The sequence below is a fragment of the Desmodus rotundus genome, chromosome 4 (genome assembly GCF_022682495.2).
Source record: "Desmodus rotundus isolate HL8 chromosome 4, HLdesRot8A.1, whole genome shotgun sequence".
Taxonomy (NCBI): Eukaryota; Metazoa; Chordata; class Mammalia; order Chiroptera; family Phyllostomidae; genus Desmodus; species Desmodus rotundus.
In genome coordinates, this window is record NC_071390.1 from 93,781,329 (window position 1) to 93,799,963 (window position 18,635).

Consider the following 18,635-nt stretch of genomic DNA (forward strand, 5'->3'; position numbering starts at 1 on the left):
CCAACTGACAGTTTATGCTAGATAAAACCATCTCCCGAGCAATATCCACAAGAACCTATCTATTCACATGGGTGAAAAGAATGAATGTAGTAATTACATTCTTTAAACTTTTGAAAGAAGTCTGGGGGGAAAAAAACTATACAATGCTTGAACTATACTTTTAAAAATACTATTTTATTTATACTTATGTATTGAAAAAAATGGTTGTAGTATCATGTTTACATACATATCAATATTGGAAACAGTTCAATAATGAATTACACCTAAATTTTATAAAGAACACACAAACATTAAAACACTGATTGGTTATAGAAAGCAGAGAGGGGGAAAAACCATCGGCTATCATTTTCATGGAACAGCAGCACCCTCTGAGGAGAATCAAATCAATTAGTAATACTCATCTATACTGCAAAATAATATATACAAAGGAAAGTTAGTGATTGTACTGATTTTATTACTTTACTAAGCCATTTTATCTTCCCCACACTCAATGCAAAGAAATGAAACAATATGAAAAAAACTATGTCCTCATTATTATTCACAATACAAAGGATCTGCTCCATTCCGCAGGCCTGGCAGAATGCACAGGAGGGAGCACTGCGTGGCTCAGGTGGATCAAAGTCACATTTTGACTCTGACCCACCGAACAGAATCTCATGCAGATTTGGTGACTGGACTAACTCCATGGGAGCTGCGAGACACTGAACCCTTTCTGTGGTATCCCCAGATCTCAGTAAATAAGATCTATACAAGAAAAGATAGCAATCAATCTGTATCTGTAGACTCTTTCTTTAGTGTAAGGTAGAAAAGGGGCCCTTTGTTGAGTACATGGATACAAATATTGTTGTGGTCTCAAGATTGCTAAATTGATAATTGTTTGTGTCTGTTATATTGAAGATAAGGTAGACATCAAAACCACTGTCAGATTAAGAAACTTCTACAACTTGTCTCAATTCTTCAAATAATGGAGCCAGTTCCTTTTCTAGGCTGACAATCAGTCCTACAACAAAGAGATTAAGAAAATTAGAACATTCGGGAAAAAATGTTCCTAAAATGTTTTTGACTTAAATTTGCTTTTGTTGTAATTTAGTTACTAAAAAATAAATGGGACATAGTTTATTCTCTGTACTAAAACAAAGAATTTAAGTAACCCAAAAACTTATATTCACTATGAAGTTTACATATAATTCCATGTTTAAAGGAAATTTAATGATGAATCTGAAGACAACCTAGTGTATAAATTAGTAGATTTAGCTCTCCTTAGTTTACCAGAGTGAAAGGCTATTTATTTTAGACACTGCTGGTTACATCTTCAAATAAATATCTTCCTCTATCTCAGAGAATATTAAAAGCATTGGAATTATCAAGGAAATATTCTAAGCACTAAATATAATTCTGTACATTATCATAATTTATAACAACTAATGACTTATTATGTGATGGTGACTTATCACAACTGAGGTTTGATATACTTCAAATATTGACACCACTAATATCCTACATAAGGGCGGGCAAAAGTAGGTTTACAGCTGTAAGTACACAAAACACAGTTTATTCTTGTACTTTATTTATTTATTATAATATTTATTTGCATTATAATTGTAAACCTACTTTCGCACACCCCTGTGTAAATTACCAAGTGTTTTCATATATATATTTTACAGCTTCAAAAGATTTCAAAATGGAAAAGACCTATTAGATCATCAAATCTAAACCCCTCGTTTTAAAGATCAGAAATCTAGTGACTGGCTTCAGTGACACAGATAGAAATAGAACTTGCTCAAACAGCTTGGAAATAAAAAAACAGAAAATGAATGTGTAACAGTTCTAAATAGCAGTCAAATCTGAAGGAGACAGATCTTAAATAAAAATCCCACTTTACCAGAGGGAGTGAAAAAATACAATTCAACTGAACAGTATTACTTTACACACAAATACGCAGTGAAGGCAACTGGATATAATGAGAACTTACTATCCTCTACAGAAAGCACAGCCTCCCAGTGCTTGTTCACAATTCTTCGACCCTCGAGAAGAATGTGACTATGTTTATCCTATCATACTCTTCATATTCACACTCTTCACATTCATCTTGCTCAATACTGTTCAAGATTTAAAAAATTTCTCATAGACTGGTCTACATGGAATTTAACTCATCCTTGACCATTGCATGTGTTTTGTTTGGTTCTCTACTCTCTTTTTGTTTTAAGTTGTTTTAATGTGAGCAAACTGTGGCATTCAAGATGTAAAGATAACATTTTATTTCCTATGTTAAAGTATAACTTAGCCACACACATCGTCTCATCTGAACTAGAAAATAACTGCATAAGATGGTGAATGCAGATATTAGCTCCATCGTACAGACATGGAAAACAGAGCAAGGCCTAGACTGTGGACCTGGCCCACAAATTCAGTTGTTTTTTATTTTTACCCTAAAACTACTACTCCTATCATATTGGACTGCTCAGATATGGTATTACAAGGAATTAAAAGCTCTACTTAGGGTAATTAGAACACACCTGTATTGGCATTGCTGCTGGCTATGAAACTCACCACCAAAGGTAAACGATTAAATTGAACAACCTAAAAAGAAAATAAGATCTAAATAATATGTTGTATTGTGAAAAGGCAGTATAATTCAATGAACTATCTTAATCTTTCAACAAACTTTCAAATGGCAAATGTGTAAGATACCAGTGCGACATCATGGCATTACATCATGAAATATGAAAGAGCTGCAGAGAAATATTTCCATAAAACACAGTTAATGATTATTTCTTAGAGACGATACCATTTAGCCTGGAAATTTTTTAAGGTGGGACTGTGTCTTCATCTTTTTATCTCTAAAAGACCAGCAAAGTGTCAATTACATTGTAAGAGCTCAACAAAAATTTAATCATTTAATGGCTAAAGAAAGTATTTCTCAGTCATTCAACTAGTTCTATCCTCATGATTTTTCTGCTTCCTATGTACCACTATAATTTAAACAAATTTAAATTAACTTCAGATTAACTTTAAATTAGCTTCAATCTAATCCTTATTAGTGCAGTTAAAGGTGAGATGGGTTTTGCTCAGTACACATTAAAAAACACAACTTTTAAAATGAAAGATGTTACTTGTGTATTATCAGTAGTACATAATACTTTGGTAAGCATCACTAAAACACAGCGATTAATTTATTCTAAAGAAAATGCAGCTGGACACTTTTTAATATATATAAAATATAAAATATTCCAATTATATAATACAATATAATTACATATATTATATAAATAATATAATATTTACATTATTTACCAAATGAAAGAAGTAGCTGAAATAACACATTTAAATAACTTATTTGACTTCCAAGAGAAATTTTTTCCTGTCACACCAGTCACATGAGATACCAGTTACGCTGAGGGCACCACCTACTGGAGGTAATAGTGACCCGACTTACCCTTTTCAGGGTAATGTGTACGTTCCCACAGTAACTAATTCCTGGTGTAAAATGTGAAGAAAATCACTATAGTTTAACATAACCAAATTGAAGGCCAAGATTTTAAAATTCTACTCCCTTCAAAACTCAAATTTAGAATGATAACACAAGCTATTTTATATAGAAAACATAACAATAATCGTTGAAATCGGCAAACCATTCAAAAGTTATGAACTTACCTGGTAGGTATTATAATAACAGATGATACTTTTATTTTTTGAAAGTCCAAGTTTGCTCCCCTGGTCTGTTGCAAGGGCAAAAGTAGATAAGAAACCGGGTCTCAAAGCATGCTCTGGAGCGTTATCGTTGGCCACTGGAAACACAAATGAGTTAAGCAGAAGTTAAGCATTGGACATGGTAAAAATTAATTTACAGCACTTTTTAAACATATTATCTGTAAAAATATTAAGCATAGGGTTCTGCTTCCAATATTTAAAATCATATCACTGACTGGTGGGTCTCATCAATTTAGATGTGAAAAATTGCTTAGAAGTTGAGTGATCACAACTAAGGGAAGAAATGATGATTCTCCCAATATTTTTTTAATTTTTAAAAATACACTAAATGTTTGTATCTCCTTAATGTCTACCTATCTTAAAACACAGATTAATCAGTACATTTAATAAATTGCCAGCCAACCTAAGTAAAAAAAGCTCAGAGAACTTTGCTCTCATAAAACCCACAGCTGAATCATGTAGAGATATTACTAATCCTGCAGCTGGCCCGCCCTTTCCCTTCACTCATCAATGTCATGGAGTTAGTTGTGCAAGTTTAAGGCTATAACACAGAGATCTTCAGGAAGAACGTTAAAGCTGGAAAATCTCTAAGATTATTTTGTTGAAAGCCTTCATTACAGGACTCAGAAAAGCCAAGTGACTTGCCCACAGCTGCCTGTTACGGCGGGATAGAAAGCACACCGCACCACACATCACGAGGCGGTGGATTCTCCTATTATTTGTGTCACTGACTCACACTGCCATTTTGGAATGACAGTATACTCTTTGCAACTGATTTCTAAATTTCCTTTCATCTCTAAATTTAAAATTACCTGACATATGTGATAACCTCAGGTGGAAAATAAATTGGCAACAGAATGTATAGAACATTATTTAACCTTTCTTTGGTAAAGCTATTAAAGCTACCACAGTGTCCCAGTATAACTATAAACATCCGATCTGATACCAGAGAGAAGTAGTGATAATTGTCTTACTATATGACTGTGACATCATATATACTTAAAAAAAAAAAAAAAAGGCTGAAATCAGATAAAAAAAAAAATTTTCAGCCCTAGCTGGTATGGCTCAGTGGATTCAGTGCTGGCCTGTGAATCAAAGGATCGCCAGTTCGATTCCCAGTCAGGACACATGCCTGGGTTGTGGGCCAGGTCCTTAGTAGGGGGGCACATGAAGACAACCACACACTGATGTTTCTCTCCTTCTCTTTCTCCCTCCCTTCCCCTCTCTAAAACAAATAAAATCTTTAAAAAAATTTTTCAGTTATCAAGCTTTTATTTTTTGTATGTTATCTTTAAATTTTTTTAAAGGTGTATTTTATTGATTATCCTATTAGTTATCCCTATTTTTTCCCCTTTGACCCCTCTGTTCAGTACCCACTTCCCTCCACAAATCCCCCATAGTTCTTAGTTCATAGTTCATGTCCATGGGTTGTGCATATAAGTTCTTTGTCCTCTCCATTTCCTATACTGTTCTTAACCTCCCCTATTTTGTACCTACCATTTATGCTTATTTCCTGTACCTTTTCCCCCTTTCCCCCTCCCAGCTGGTAATCCTCCATGTTATCTCCATTTCTGTGATTCTGTTCCTATTCCAGTTGTTTGCTCAGTTTGTTTTTGTTTAGATTCAATTGTTGATCATTGTTCCTTTGTTGTCATTTTACTGTTCATAGTTTTGGTCTTCTTTTTCTTCAGTAAGTCCCTTTAACATTTCATATAATAAGGATTTGGTGATGATGAACTCCTGTAACTTGAAAAGATAGTGCTTCTCCTTTTCACTGGTTCTGGGATGCACTTTATCTGCCCTTGCATTCTAAATGATAGCTTTGCTGGATAGAGTAATATTGGTTATAGGTCTTTGCTTTTCATCACTTTGAATACTTCTTGCCAGTCACTTCTTGCCTGTAAAGTTTCTTTTGAGAAATCAGCTGGATAGTCTTATGGGAACTCCTTCGTAGGTAACTCCTCTCTTGCTGCTTCTAAGGTTCCCTCTTTATCTTTAACCTTTGACATTTTAATTATGATGTGTCTTGGCATGGTCCTCTTTGGGTCCAACTTGTTTGGTACTCTGTGCTTCCTGGACTTGTATATCTATCTCCTTCAAATTAGGGAAATTTTCTTTCATTATTTTTTCAAATAAATTTTCGATTTCTTGTTCCTCCTCTTCTTCTGGCACCCTATAGGTTTGGATGTTGGCCCTTTTGGAGATGTCCCAGAGTCTTCTTAGTCTCTCCTTGGTTTTTAAATTCTTGTTTCTTCATTTTGTACTGGTTCATTCTTTCTTTCTTATGTTCCAAATCGTTGATTTGAACCCCAACCTTCTTCCCTTCACAGTTGGTTCCCTGTGGAGTTTCCTTTATTTCACTTAGTGTAGGCTTTATTTCTTCTCTATGTGTTTGCCGAACTCAATGAGTTCTTTATCATCAAGTGTTTTGAACTCTGCATCTGATAGGATGGCTATCTCCATTTCCCTTAGTTCTTTTTCTGGAGAGTTATGATCTGTTCTTTCATTTGGGCCATATTTCTTTGTTGTCTCATTTTGGCAGCCTCCCTGTGTTTGTTTCTGTATTAGGTAGAGCTGCTTTGACTCCCTGTAAAAGGCACATGTTATGCTGTAAGGGTCAGAGCCTTAGGTATTCTCCAGGGCAGGGCAACCCACTTTGCCACTTTGTGGTACTGTATGTGGGGAGGGGTCAGAGAGGGAATAATGCTGCTTGCTTGGCTCTCACCCCATTTCCAGTCACTTGTCCACTTCCCATATTCAACTGGCACCCCTCTACTAGCTGTTGCCCTGGTGGCGGTTCCCAGAGTGGGTAGATGTGCGTATGCTCTAAGACCATGGAAGCCTTTTAAACAGACTCTCCTGAGACCAGAAGTTTCTTCCACCATCCCAACCCCCACTGGTGTTTACAGCCATAAGTACTGAGGCTTTATTTTCCCTGCGCTGGAACCCAGGGCTGTGTAGTCTGGCCTGGGGCTGGGACTGCTCACTTCTGAGGTGTCCCTGCCAGTTTTAATCAGCCACACATAAATGCGGGATCACCTGTTCCTCTACCTGTCACCACTACCTTGTTGCCACCACCTCTCCACTGTCACACCACATCCTGTCAGCCCTGCTTTCCTGTCTCCGCCCCTCCTACCCGTCTACATGAATATTTCCTCTTTAAATCCTTAGCTGTTTGACTTCTACACAGTTTGATTTTCTGGCAGGTCTGGCTGGTTTTTGTTTCAAAGTTAGTTGTGACCCTTCTTATGGCTGTACAAGGAGGCAAAGTGTGTCTACCTACACCTCCATCTTGGCTGGAAGTCAGCAAGATCTTCATTAGGTGAAGATTTGTTAGGTTCTAGTTAACTAAAGTAATTGTTTTTAAGATCTTATTTCCAGTAAATTAGTAAAAAATCAAGTAAGATTAAAGAAAACAATCAATATATATTGATTCAAATGTATGAATGTTTATCCTAAAACTACTGAACTACTGATAATATATGTGGTGGGGGGGGGGTCTTGTACATAATATATCTAGCTTGCATACATTCCCAGCCTTATCACTTGGATTTACTAATGGTTCTATTTTATACCATAAAATGTCTTTAATGGGAAACTGGGCCTGTGACAAATCCATGCTCTGAATGGTAACAAAATACATTTAACATATAGTATGTTGTAAGTTTCAACACAGCCTTCAACATACAAAAGCTAACATTTCCCCCCAAATTAAGAACATCTCTTAAATTTATTAAAACGGGCTTCATATGCTTGCTTCTGCACTACTCAGATGTAAGTGCATTTTCATTCTAAAGCAAACATGACACCAGCATGTTATGTACTCAGTTTTACCTTTAATAACAGGCACTCCATCTCTGTCTGACACAACAATAGCATGGAGCCCTTCAACACTAGAAAGGAAAGAAAGGTAAAATACTGTAACACATTTCACTTTCTGAAAACATGTACATCAACGTCATTATAGTAATTTTCATGTATATATTTCTGACAAAACCATGGAAATACAATTATGGGCAGCAGAAGCTCTAATGTTTGCCAAAACTTTTCCAGAAATTGAATGAATGTGTACAATTAACATGTTTATAATCTTTATAATTTTATGTAGTTTATTGATAAAGATCTAAACATAGCTGATTCTCCATTAAAATTGGTAATTATTCTATGGTTTACAAAACTATGACAGGTTATCAGCAATGGTAACAATGACAAAGACTTTTTCTTTCATTCATTCTAATAACAAATGCCCACTATTTGTGGCACTGAATATTTATAAAACCATGCTAAGTGAAAACAAACACACTGCCTTCACAAAACATGCGATCTATAATGGTGCTGGGGGGTTGATTTAGACAGGTGGGTCAGGGAAGGCCTCCCTGAGGAAGTGATAGCTCAGCTTAAATGTATGGTTCTGATTAATAGAAGGGTGAGAAGATCTCTAAGCTGAAGTAACTGGATGGGAAGAATGAAGGTCCCGCAGCAATCCCTTCAGCCATGCCTACGTCAGGAGCACTAAGCAGAACGGTCAAGACTGTATTTCTGAAATAAAGACCTGGGTCCCATCCAGGTTCTCCTGCTTACTACTTATGCCACCGTGGGCCAGTTATAAAACCTCTCTAAGCCTTAGTTAACAATCTGAAAATGAAGATAAGTGTACTTTTTGGCTATTGTGAAATTTAATAAAATCATGCACATAGTTGGTACATAATATACATTAAAAAATATTAATTATTAATACCAGGGTATCATCTGTGCTCCCTGACAATGATATAATTTATCATTGCAATTTAGGTATTAAATTAGTAGTGAGAATTCCTAAAGCACAAAATTATAGTGTTAAAAATTATAATAAGGAAACTTGCAATATTTATACAAAACCGAGAGCCTTTTACTATCTTGTAACACATGGAGATTACAATTCAGAAACATGCTCAGTGTTCCTACTATATAGCCCAGAATTACCCACTCCTTATGGTGTTAACCTTAATATTTTAACTTCGGAATGAATATTCATATTAACTTAGGATACCGAAATTTTATTTTTAAAAAATCCCATTGTCAAATGTTTAAGTCAGAGAAGTGTTACTGCCATTTGAGGAAAAAATGTTACAAAGCCAGTTCTCTGCCTCACATTAAAAATAAGAATGATGAAACAATGTGTATAAACATTTACTAGTATTTTTTGTTATCATTCAATGCTAAAATGAGTGATTGATTAAAACATGCCCTATATAATTAATACATAAAACAAATATACTCTTCTAAGTTAAAAACTAGGTTATATGAAAATATATCCAGCAGATACTTGGACAACCACACATCACTTTGTGCAGTTCTCAATAGCACCATCTCTTAAAATATTTTAACAAAAAAGATTGGAATCCTAACTATCCATCAAGAAGAACAAGTTAAATAAGTTATGACATACATGTGCAATGTATTCTGCAGACATAAAAAACAAAGCAGCAGCTCTTTAGGTACTGGGAAGGACTGATCTCAGTTATAGATGTTACGTGAAAAAACACGTTTTTGAATAGTATGTACAAGAAGCAACTTGTAACACATGTAGGCATACATGTGTGTATGTTACAACAGATTAAATGTGTCACCGCCAAAATTCATATATTAAAACCCTAATCCTAATGTGATGGTATTGAGGGGTGGGGCCTTTGGGAGCTATTAGGCCATGAGGGTGGAGCCCTCATGAATGCACTTAGTGTCCTCTTAAGAGACTAGAAAGCTAGCTAGCTTCCTTCCCTTTGTGGGAATATGAGAAGTCTGCAAGCTGCAACCCAGAAGAGGGCCTTCACCTGAACTCAACCATGTTGGTCCCTGATTTCAGACCTCCAGCCTCCAGAAGTAGGAGAAATAAATTTCAGTCATTTGTAGGAAATATTCAATCTATAGTACCTTGTTATAGCAGTCTAAACTGAGACCTCTGTGTATACGTGTAAATATGTGTTTACACATGTTTGCCTATAGGTAACACTGGGTGCCTAGGAGAAGGGCACTCTGACTGAAGGGCTGTGATGAGAAACTTCTCACTTTATGTCCTTCAATTGACTTTTGAATATTGAACTTTATGAATGTATTGCCTACTCAAAAATAAGCAAATTAAAAAATGGGTAAGAAAGTACTACAAAAATGTTTAAATAATCTGTGTCACCAAAGGTAGCTTTTTTTCCTTTTCACATTAATTAATTTAAATTCCAACTAATGCACCAAAAGAGGCGACAAATAAAAAGATGTTCTTTTTAATAGATTTCAAATTCACAGAGATAAGTGTCCAACAAAGTAGAAAAATTACTCACATACTTAGAGTAACCACTCAAAGAAATTAGACTATAAATGAAAAAGGCATTTCTAATTATACACATAGTCAACAAAGAACAGTATGAATAGATTTTTATTAATAATTGAAAATACCTATGATGCACTGATAGGTACACTATACTTTCAAAATGGATTACATTTTATGAAATATTCTGCAGAAATCTAAACCTTATTCTTATTAAAACATCTGTTATTCCAAAAAAAGCAAATGTTACATTAGTAACGAAAGACATCATACTTAGTTTTATTCATATAATGATGAAACATCTGCTTATTTTAAATACAAGGTGGTGACTATTTAAGCCTGAGACTGCTTGTGTCCCAACTAGATTTTAAAATATAAATCCAAGAACTGTATTTAACAGAGAATTTTAAAAAAGGAACAAAACCACATTCCATTAATATCTGTAGCTGTCTGACTTGGTTGAGAGGAACAGCAGTACATTTAAAAGCCTGGACCTACAGCTCTGAAGCCAGGCTGCCTGGGTCCAGCCCCTTAACTTTTACATACATCTAGCCACAAATCAAAGCATATATTCTAATATTTTATGTATAGGTGTTCAATATTATCACTTTTTCATTCTTTTGGCTCTTGGGATGCAATATGCCTACTTTCAAGAAGAAATGGTCATAAACATAAATCACACTGGCCTCAGTCATCATGGAAAAAAACACCACCTGGTGCTTACCCTTTTCTTCCATTACAAACAATTTTCATTATGTTTTTACAAATATCAACTATGCTTCCGTTTCTGTATTTTGTCATCAGTGTGACATTGCCCCCGTTCCTCACCATCATCATCACCAATTTTATCATCCTTTCAATATGCGAAGTCTCTAAGAAGGCAAATACAAATAAATATAGAAAGCCCTCATTTTTTAAAGTCCCAATTTGGAAACATTTTAATTATCAGTTTAGTTAAATTAACTTTCAACACCATGGGTCTAATTTCAGTAAGTATGGTATATTAACAGAATAACTGCATAAAGTACAAACTTCGCTAACTCTTTAGTTCATAAGTCACTATGTAAATAACTGTAAGTAACAGATACAGTTGTGATCAATAACCAGTCACACTACTTTTTTCAAAGTGTGTTGGTGATTGCTCACTGAGCATCTGTTGTGCAGAGAACAAAGCAAGTACTGTTATCTCATCCAATATTAAAAAATAACAGCAATAAGGCCAATAAAGATGAAATAAAGCAAAGAAATGAAAAGTGATAATGTTGGAAGTGAAACCAGAATAGAAAGTAAGTGGAGTTAAAAAAATAGCTGGCTGAGGGAAGGTTGACATTATCATTGTTCTGCATGAAATGTGCAGCCAGAGGAACTTAGTAAAGTGGACTTACTGACATAAATGAGAAAGTGGTTGGGATGAAAAGGATAAGATGTCCCAGAGGAAGTGACAGTAGCAAAAAAAAAAAAAACCCCTTCACATTAAAGAACTCTCCAAGAGATATTTCACAACAGTGAAAGCACAAAGGACAAAATGTTGAAAGCTGATCCAAACTTGGGAGTACGCCTATTTGCCATGGCACAGAAAAGCTGCCTGTTCCTTATCTTAAGGATGTAGTGTCTATAAGTTTTTTACAAAGAATAAATATACTCTAATTCTCAATGTTTATACTGTGCAAAGCTAGGACTGTCTGTATTGCTAGTCATTAGGTTGAGAACAGAATCAGCAGCCAGTACTAAGAGGAAAAGAGTAACAATTAATTTAAGTATTACATTATCATAAAATCAATGGTAACAAACAATTGTTTAATACACTAAGAGTGTCTTCTTCCTGAATGTGTGAGAAAAATATAGATAAATCAAAATCAGAAGATGATATCATTAATTTTTAGTGGTCTATAATTAGAATAAAGCACCAGTAAATAGGCAAGTCACACCAAACAATTCAAGAAAAAAATCCAAACAAGGGTTTTCTTTCCCTACCTATAGAAATAAACTGATACCTAAAACCTTTTTAACTTCAAACAGATTTGCAGGATAGAAAATTTTTAAAAAAATTTTAAAAGAACATATTCTGCTATATTATCTCAAGGGTTATTCAGTTATTCTGGAATATGAGAACGGATATCTCAAGTTATATTCTTCTCTCTCACTCCTTAACACTAAGGTATCATTTTACATTAAACTAAATGCAAACTTTAATTGAACTAAAGTGACAAAGTCATTTCAATCAGTAAAATTTCTAAAATGAAATTTGCTGTCCTCAACACAAGAGCCTAATTTATAAAATGGTAGTCCAGGAAGACAAACTACCCAATTAATAAATGGGCAAAGGACTTGAACAGACACTTCTCCAAGGAGGACATACAGAGGGCCCAGAGACATATGAAAGGATGCTCAGCATCACGAGCCATCAGAGAGATGCAAATTAAAACCACAATGAGGTACCATCTCACACCAGTCAGAGTGGCCAACATAAACAAATCAACAAACGACAAGTGTTGGAGAGGATGTGAAGAAAAGGGAACCCTGGTGCACGGTTGGTGGGAATGCAGACTGGTGCAGACATTGTGGCAAATGGTATGGAATTTCCTCAGAAAACTAAAAATGGAACTGCCTTTTGATCCTAAGAATCCTGAAACACCAATTCAAAAGAACCTATGCACCCCAATGTTCACAGCAGCACAATTTACAATAGCCAAGTACTGGAAGAAACCTAAGTGCCCATCAGCAAATGAGTGGATCAAAAAACTATGGTACATTTACAGAATGGAATTCTACGCAGCAGAGAGAAAGAAGGAGCTTATACCCTTTGCAACAGCATGGATAGAACTGGAGAACATTATGCCAGGCAGTGAGGGACAAATACCATATGATCTCACCTTTAAATGGAACCTAATCAACAAAACAAACAAGTGAGCAAAATATAACCAGAGACACTGAAATAAAGAACAAACTGACAGTAACCAGAGGGGAGGTGGGAGGGGATAATGGGGGAAAATAGGGGAAGGGCCATCAAAGAACACGTGTAAAGGACACATGGACAAAGCCAAAGGGAGTAGGTTCCAGGGTGGGAGGCGGGGATTGGTGGGGCGGGGAGTCATGGTGGGTGAAAATGGAGACAACTGTACTTGAACAACAACAAAAATAAATAAATAAATAAAATGGCACATCGCATGGACGGTGTGCAGGCTGAAGAAAGCCTTGTGAGTATTCAAGCATAAAGTGCTGCTTAGGTCTAGCATTTTGGATTATGTGTAGACTTGACAATTAGGTCTTAAAAGCAGTATTTAAAGACAAATTCTTAGTTTTTTTCCCTTAAAATTACTCTAACTACTTCAAACTATAATCCAGTAAACTGTTATGATAGTATATTTGAAAGAGCTCTAACGTGGCAAGAAAAGAGTTCTAGCCCTCCAGTATCCACGAGCTGTTTAACCTTTACGTCTTTTAACCTCTCAATGCCCTGTTATTTAGCTGCAAATTCAAAGGACATCATTTATGCTACCTAGGGATATACTAGGTATTTACAGTGCAAAACAATAGCATAATATACACACAATATTAGTATAAAATAATAAGAAACAAAACACTATATAAAAATAACAGGTTATGCAGAATTTACTTAATGACAAATTAATAATTTTTTTACCTTGGTAACTTTTTATACAGGAATCGCTTTAGGTCCTGAAAGAGGATAGTAAAGAAATCATATAATAATATGTCTTGCACTAGTTCCCTAGATCCTGTCCCATTCACATTCCAGGTACCCTAAGTTAACATTCATAACCCTTCTTGCTTCTGTTTTCTTTCTCTTTCTGATTTTGACACAGTAGCTGTGTGACTTGAAGTAAGTTAACCCTTTTCTCTAAACCTCAGTTTCATTATTTGCTGAGTAGGGACAATAGCAGAACCTATGTCATAAAACAGTTTTAGGAGTTTATTGAGAAAGTGATTAGCTATCTGGTAATGGGCAACACAAATATATATTAGCTACAAAATTAGATCGTACTTTTCATATTATTTTATATCCTGTTGCTACTGGTATCTTCATTTGAGAATATATTATGAATGTCTTTCCACATCTATATATAAACTTTGTTACATCATGTTAACAATCTTGGGTAAGTTGATTTACTTCTCTAAAATTCAATTCCTCACATGACTAAATATATGAAAATGTATGCCATGTGTTTAATATGGAACATAATTAGGACAAAAGAAATATAAGACTATTTTATTTGTCTTATTACACTCTCTCATCTGGGGAATTTCATTGACAATCAGGTATCAATTAGGAGCTCTGCATATACAAATCAGGTATGTGTTGTTTTGAACCTCTAAGCCCTACAATTCTCCAAACCTGAATGTTCGTTTGTTACCACCAGTTTATCTTTGCTCTCATTTTAAACATACTCCAAAAAACCTCAACTCATCACAGTTTATATAAAATCCAAATTTTGTCATTTTGTTCATACTAATGGCACTACCAACCCTATTATTCAGGTTTGAAACTAAGAGTCACATTTAACCCTAACCTCAAATTTGTCACTTTTAAATCACTTGTGAAGTCAAATGTTTTAAAACTTATCTCCTTTTCAACTGACGTTACAGTTTATTTTCATTTTATTATTTATGACTCGCAATAACATCCCAATTGGTATGATGATCTCATGTTTCTATCCCACTCAGTTCTACACAGTGCAGAGAGTCATATTTTCCACTCTAAAGCCATAATGGCAGTGGTTCTCAACTTTGGCTGTGGATAACATATGAGGAGCATTAACATACGCACACACACAAACCACTGATTTCTGGGGTGGAGTTGCTCCCCAGATGATTCCCTGTGCAACCAAGGTTGAGAACCAATGTTTGAATAGTTCTTAACTATTTACTGAACTATGTATAAATTCTTTGGACATTTGAGACTCTAAAATATGGCCTATGACTAAGTTATAGCCCTGCTTCTTATCACCTCCTTATACACATCCTCAGCTCCCACTAAACTGGACTATTCACAACTCTTCCATATATACCTCTCCCTTTCCTATCTCTGTAACTGCTTAGGCTATTCATTCTTTTAATAATATTCTCCCTCTCTTACTTTTAAAAAAAATTGCTACTCATCATTTAGGGCTAGTATCAACCACCAAATCCTCCAATCAAGCTTTCCTGATAGACACAAACTAGAGGTAATCCCTCTCTCCTTTGAGTTTTCACACAAATCTATGATGACTTGCATACTATTTTTTTCAACTGCAAAGCCCTGAAGGAGAGGAATTATACCTTAATCATCATTATTTCAGCTACAACCCTTATTACCGAAACCTTTCCAAGGCAGATGCTCAACAGATACAGCATTTAGTGATTTGATTATGCCTACTAATATGGTTTCAGAAATACAAGGTCCAGCACAAATAACGCCCCCTTTTTATTACAAAATTATAAGCATGTAATTCTGTACCACAGCATCACATTCAAACACACCATGTGACATTCTAAGTGAAATGTTCAAATTAAAACTATAAATTATGTCCTGGCTGGTGTGGCTCAGTGGATTGAGTGCTGGCCTGCAAACCAAAGGGTTACAGATTTGATTCCCAGCCAGAGCTCAGTTGCTGGCCAGGTCCCCAGTAGGGTAGGCATGAGAGGCAACCACACATTTATGTTTCTCTCTCTTTCTCCTTCCCTCCCCTTTTCTGTAAAACTAAATACATTTTTTTTAAACCTATAAATGATTACACCCATACTATTACCCTACCAACCACATTCAAGCAGGCATTACTTCTGCCAGACCCTGTACAACAGAAGACACCCAAAAATGGAGTAATAAATAAAACGTTGTTTAATGTTGAAATCCATAATCTTGCAACCTAAAAAAAAGCATATTCATATTAATGCTGAATGACTATTTAGTGTAATGGTTACATGGATTCTGGAGCCAAACTGCCTGGGATGGTATCTTGACTCCACAAGTACTAGCTGTGTAATCTGAAGCAAGTTACTTGATCTCTCTGTGCCTTATCATCCCCATTCATAACACAGGGATGACAGTGCCTACCTCCTAAAATGAATAAATGTTCAATATTTAGAACACCCAGCATGTATATAAGCAAAGTAACAGGATGCAAAATGTAAACATTAGTATGAGTACTAATTTCTTGCTGTTTTTAGTAACTATCACAATTAAGTTGCCCAAACTTTTGTCTTTTATTGATGTGCTAGAGACATCAGCTGGAAATCAACTAAAATTGCTACAATAAACCTAGAAAGGCAACCATGACCACTTCCTGAAACAAAGGATTCCAAGCAGCAAGCCACTTTAGAAACTCGAATGGTAAATGTCCAGAGCCTCCCTTATGGACGCAGAATTTGGGGAGTGGAAACAGCACCTCGGTGCCCTCCATTCCCATTCCGGGTCCCTCTAGGGCCCCAAGCAAATCCATTCATGAGTCTCTCACTCCACAGCCTAGAGAAAATAATTAAGGGGCGGGGATGCAAAACGAGACAAATTTCTACTCGGGAAGCGCTACTTCTCCCCACGCCATAGTCTCCAAACTCTCCACCCTCTCCTTACTCTCGTGCGGGGGGTGTTAACTCACATCCGCCATGATGAACCCTTTTCTCACGTAGGTTCAAGAGCCACACCTGCAAAAGAAACTCCTGGTGACGCTCCCGTCAAGTCTACCTCACCCTTCCCACCCTCTCCCCATAAGCGAGGTGAGCCCGCACCAGGGTCTGGCAAGAATCCGAGCCTCTGGGACTCGCGGACACCGAAGGGAATCGGAGTTCCCAGATACCGATACAGGTGGCCGGTTGCCTTAGCCAACTCCACATCCCCAGCCCCCAGGACCTAAGCCCAAACGAAAAGAGTAGGGGCGCCCCACTGCGCTTTCAGCTCAACGCCCGCGCCCCCCGCAGGACCAGACCTTGAACACCTGGCAACGTGGCTCCAATTGCCCAGCTTTCTGGGATGCCTGGTTCTCCGTAGAGCAGGGTTCGTGGCTGTATGCTGTCACTTCAGGGGCAGCTTCAAAAACAACACCCTCCGAAAGCCGCCATCACATGACTTGTGGCCGCCACTGTGCTTCCGGAAGCACTCCCTACCCCTTGGACGCCCGTGACACAAGATTTCCGGGAAGGTGCCGCCTACACTGGGAGCGCAGGCGTGCATCTAGCCCCGCCCCGCCCCTTTCCTCTTTCGCTGTCCCTGGGCTGCTGCCTCCTGCGCCTGCTCAGGCGCCTGCGCAGATACCGGGACGTAGGATAGTTGAGACACCGGTAGTTGGAGGGTGTTCGTGTGAGATCGATACTTCTAACCCCACACAGAAGAAAGCATGACAAAGGACATTTTGGTGCGGGGAATATATGATTTTCATTAGTTTTTCGGGGACTAGTATCTTAAAACCTTTTTTTCATTGAGAAAATTTGTGGGGGTTGTGTTGCAAGCTGAACAGCAAGCACCAGAATGCCCTTTACTAGAAATCCCAAAATCAATCCCGTTTTCTAGTCCCTTGGGCTTTCTCCTCTTTGCCACCCACTGCCCCTTACTCATGGTCTTGTGTAGATTGAATTGAGGAGTCATGGGCTGTCTGGAGGGCTCACCGTTTTGCTTGCACTTCAGCATAAGCAGACGTTGGACAACCTTCTTTCACCGGCTCTTGAATTAGAAGACCAGGTCTGCAAGGAATTCCCATATCACTGTTTTGTTTGGTGCCTTGCTTGTTTCTGCGTTTAACAAAAACCTACAGTAGGAAGCAGGAAAATGAGGTCTATGGGGACGTGTTTACGATTGAGCTTCAACTCCGATCCCTAGCAATAGTACAAAAAGAATTAACCCTAGCCTAAGATGTGGTGAAAAGAATTGTATATTAATTTCCTGGTTATTCCTGAGAAGATGAAATGGTAAACTACAAAGCTCCCAACTGTTACAAATGACTCTTAATTATTACAAGTGAATTTAAGAGTTTCATAGCGACTATCATTGAAAATCACTCCCTCTTCCTTATTTAATCCTTTTTGATTTCTTAGCATCTGGGACATAGCTACATTTATTTTAGGCCCTCACTCTAGTTGCTTAACTCTTAAATGATGCTCGTCTTTGTTTCTCAGCTATGTTTTTCTCTTTCTACACTATCTTAAGAGTGTGAGTCTTAAATCTGCACCGTTTATCTGAGTTTAGGTTCATATTTGCAGCTGCTTGTTGATAGATATTTCTTCATACATGTCTTACTGTTAGCTCTAAATCAAAAACTTGAAAAGGTTTCCAGTAAATCTGGTTCTCCTTATCTATGTCTGTATTGGTTTTGTGATTCTACCGGTCAGGTATCATGTTTGCACTCTCTTCTTCTTGTGTCCTCTTCCCTAACAATGTTTACATCTATATATTTTTTTTCAATTCTTCCTTCAAACCGTTATTCTATTCAGCAAGACTGTATCAGTAGCCGCTTAATAATGACCAGATAAACCCTCCTAAAACAATACACATCACTGCTGCTCAAAAATTTTAGTGATGTACCTTTTTCAGACAATGGCAAAGTTGACAGTCTGGCATTAACATATCCTTCTATTTTACTTCTGGACTCTTTCTAATGTGAATCCTATACTCAGCCAAATTTACTACCTCACTGTTCCA

At 36.8% G+C, this 18,635-nt stretch overlaps 1 protein-coding gene across 1 annotated transcript; it reads right to left on the reverse strand.

Annotated features, from left to right (window-relative positions):
• Positions 1-155: 155 nt before the first annotated feature.
• Positions 156-17,110, reverse strand: LAMTOR3 (late endosomal/lysosomal adaptor, MAPK and MTOR activator 3). The gene is made up of 7 exons (XM_024574885.4): positions 16,930-17,110; positions 16,603-16,648; positions 13,653-13,687; positions 7,546-7,604; positions 3,655-3,788; positions 2,517-2,580; positions 156-1,000 (listed from the first exon to the last, which is right to left on the reverse strand). The coding sequence occupies exons 2-7, from the start codon at positions 16,609-16,611 to the stop codon at positions 927-929; spliced, it is 375 nt and encodes a 124-aa protein (XP_024430653.1). The 5' UTR covers positions 16,612-16,648; positions 16,930-17,110; the 3' UTR covers positions 156-926.
• Between the last annotated feature and the right edge of the window lie 1,525 nt (positions 17,111-18,635).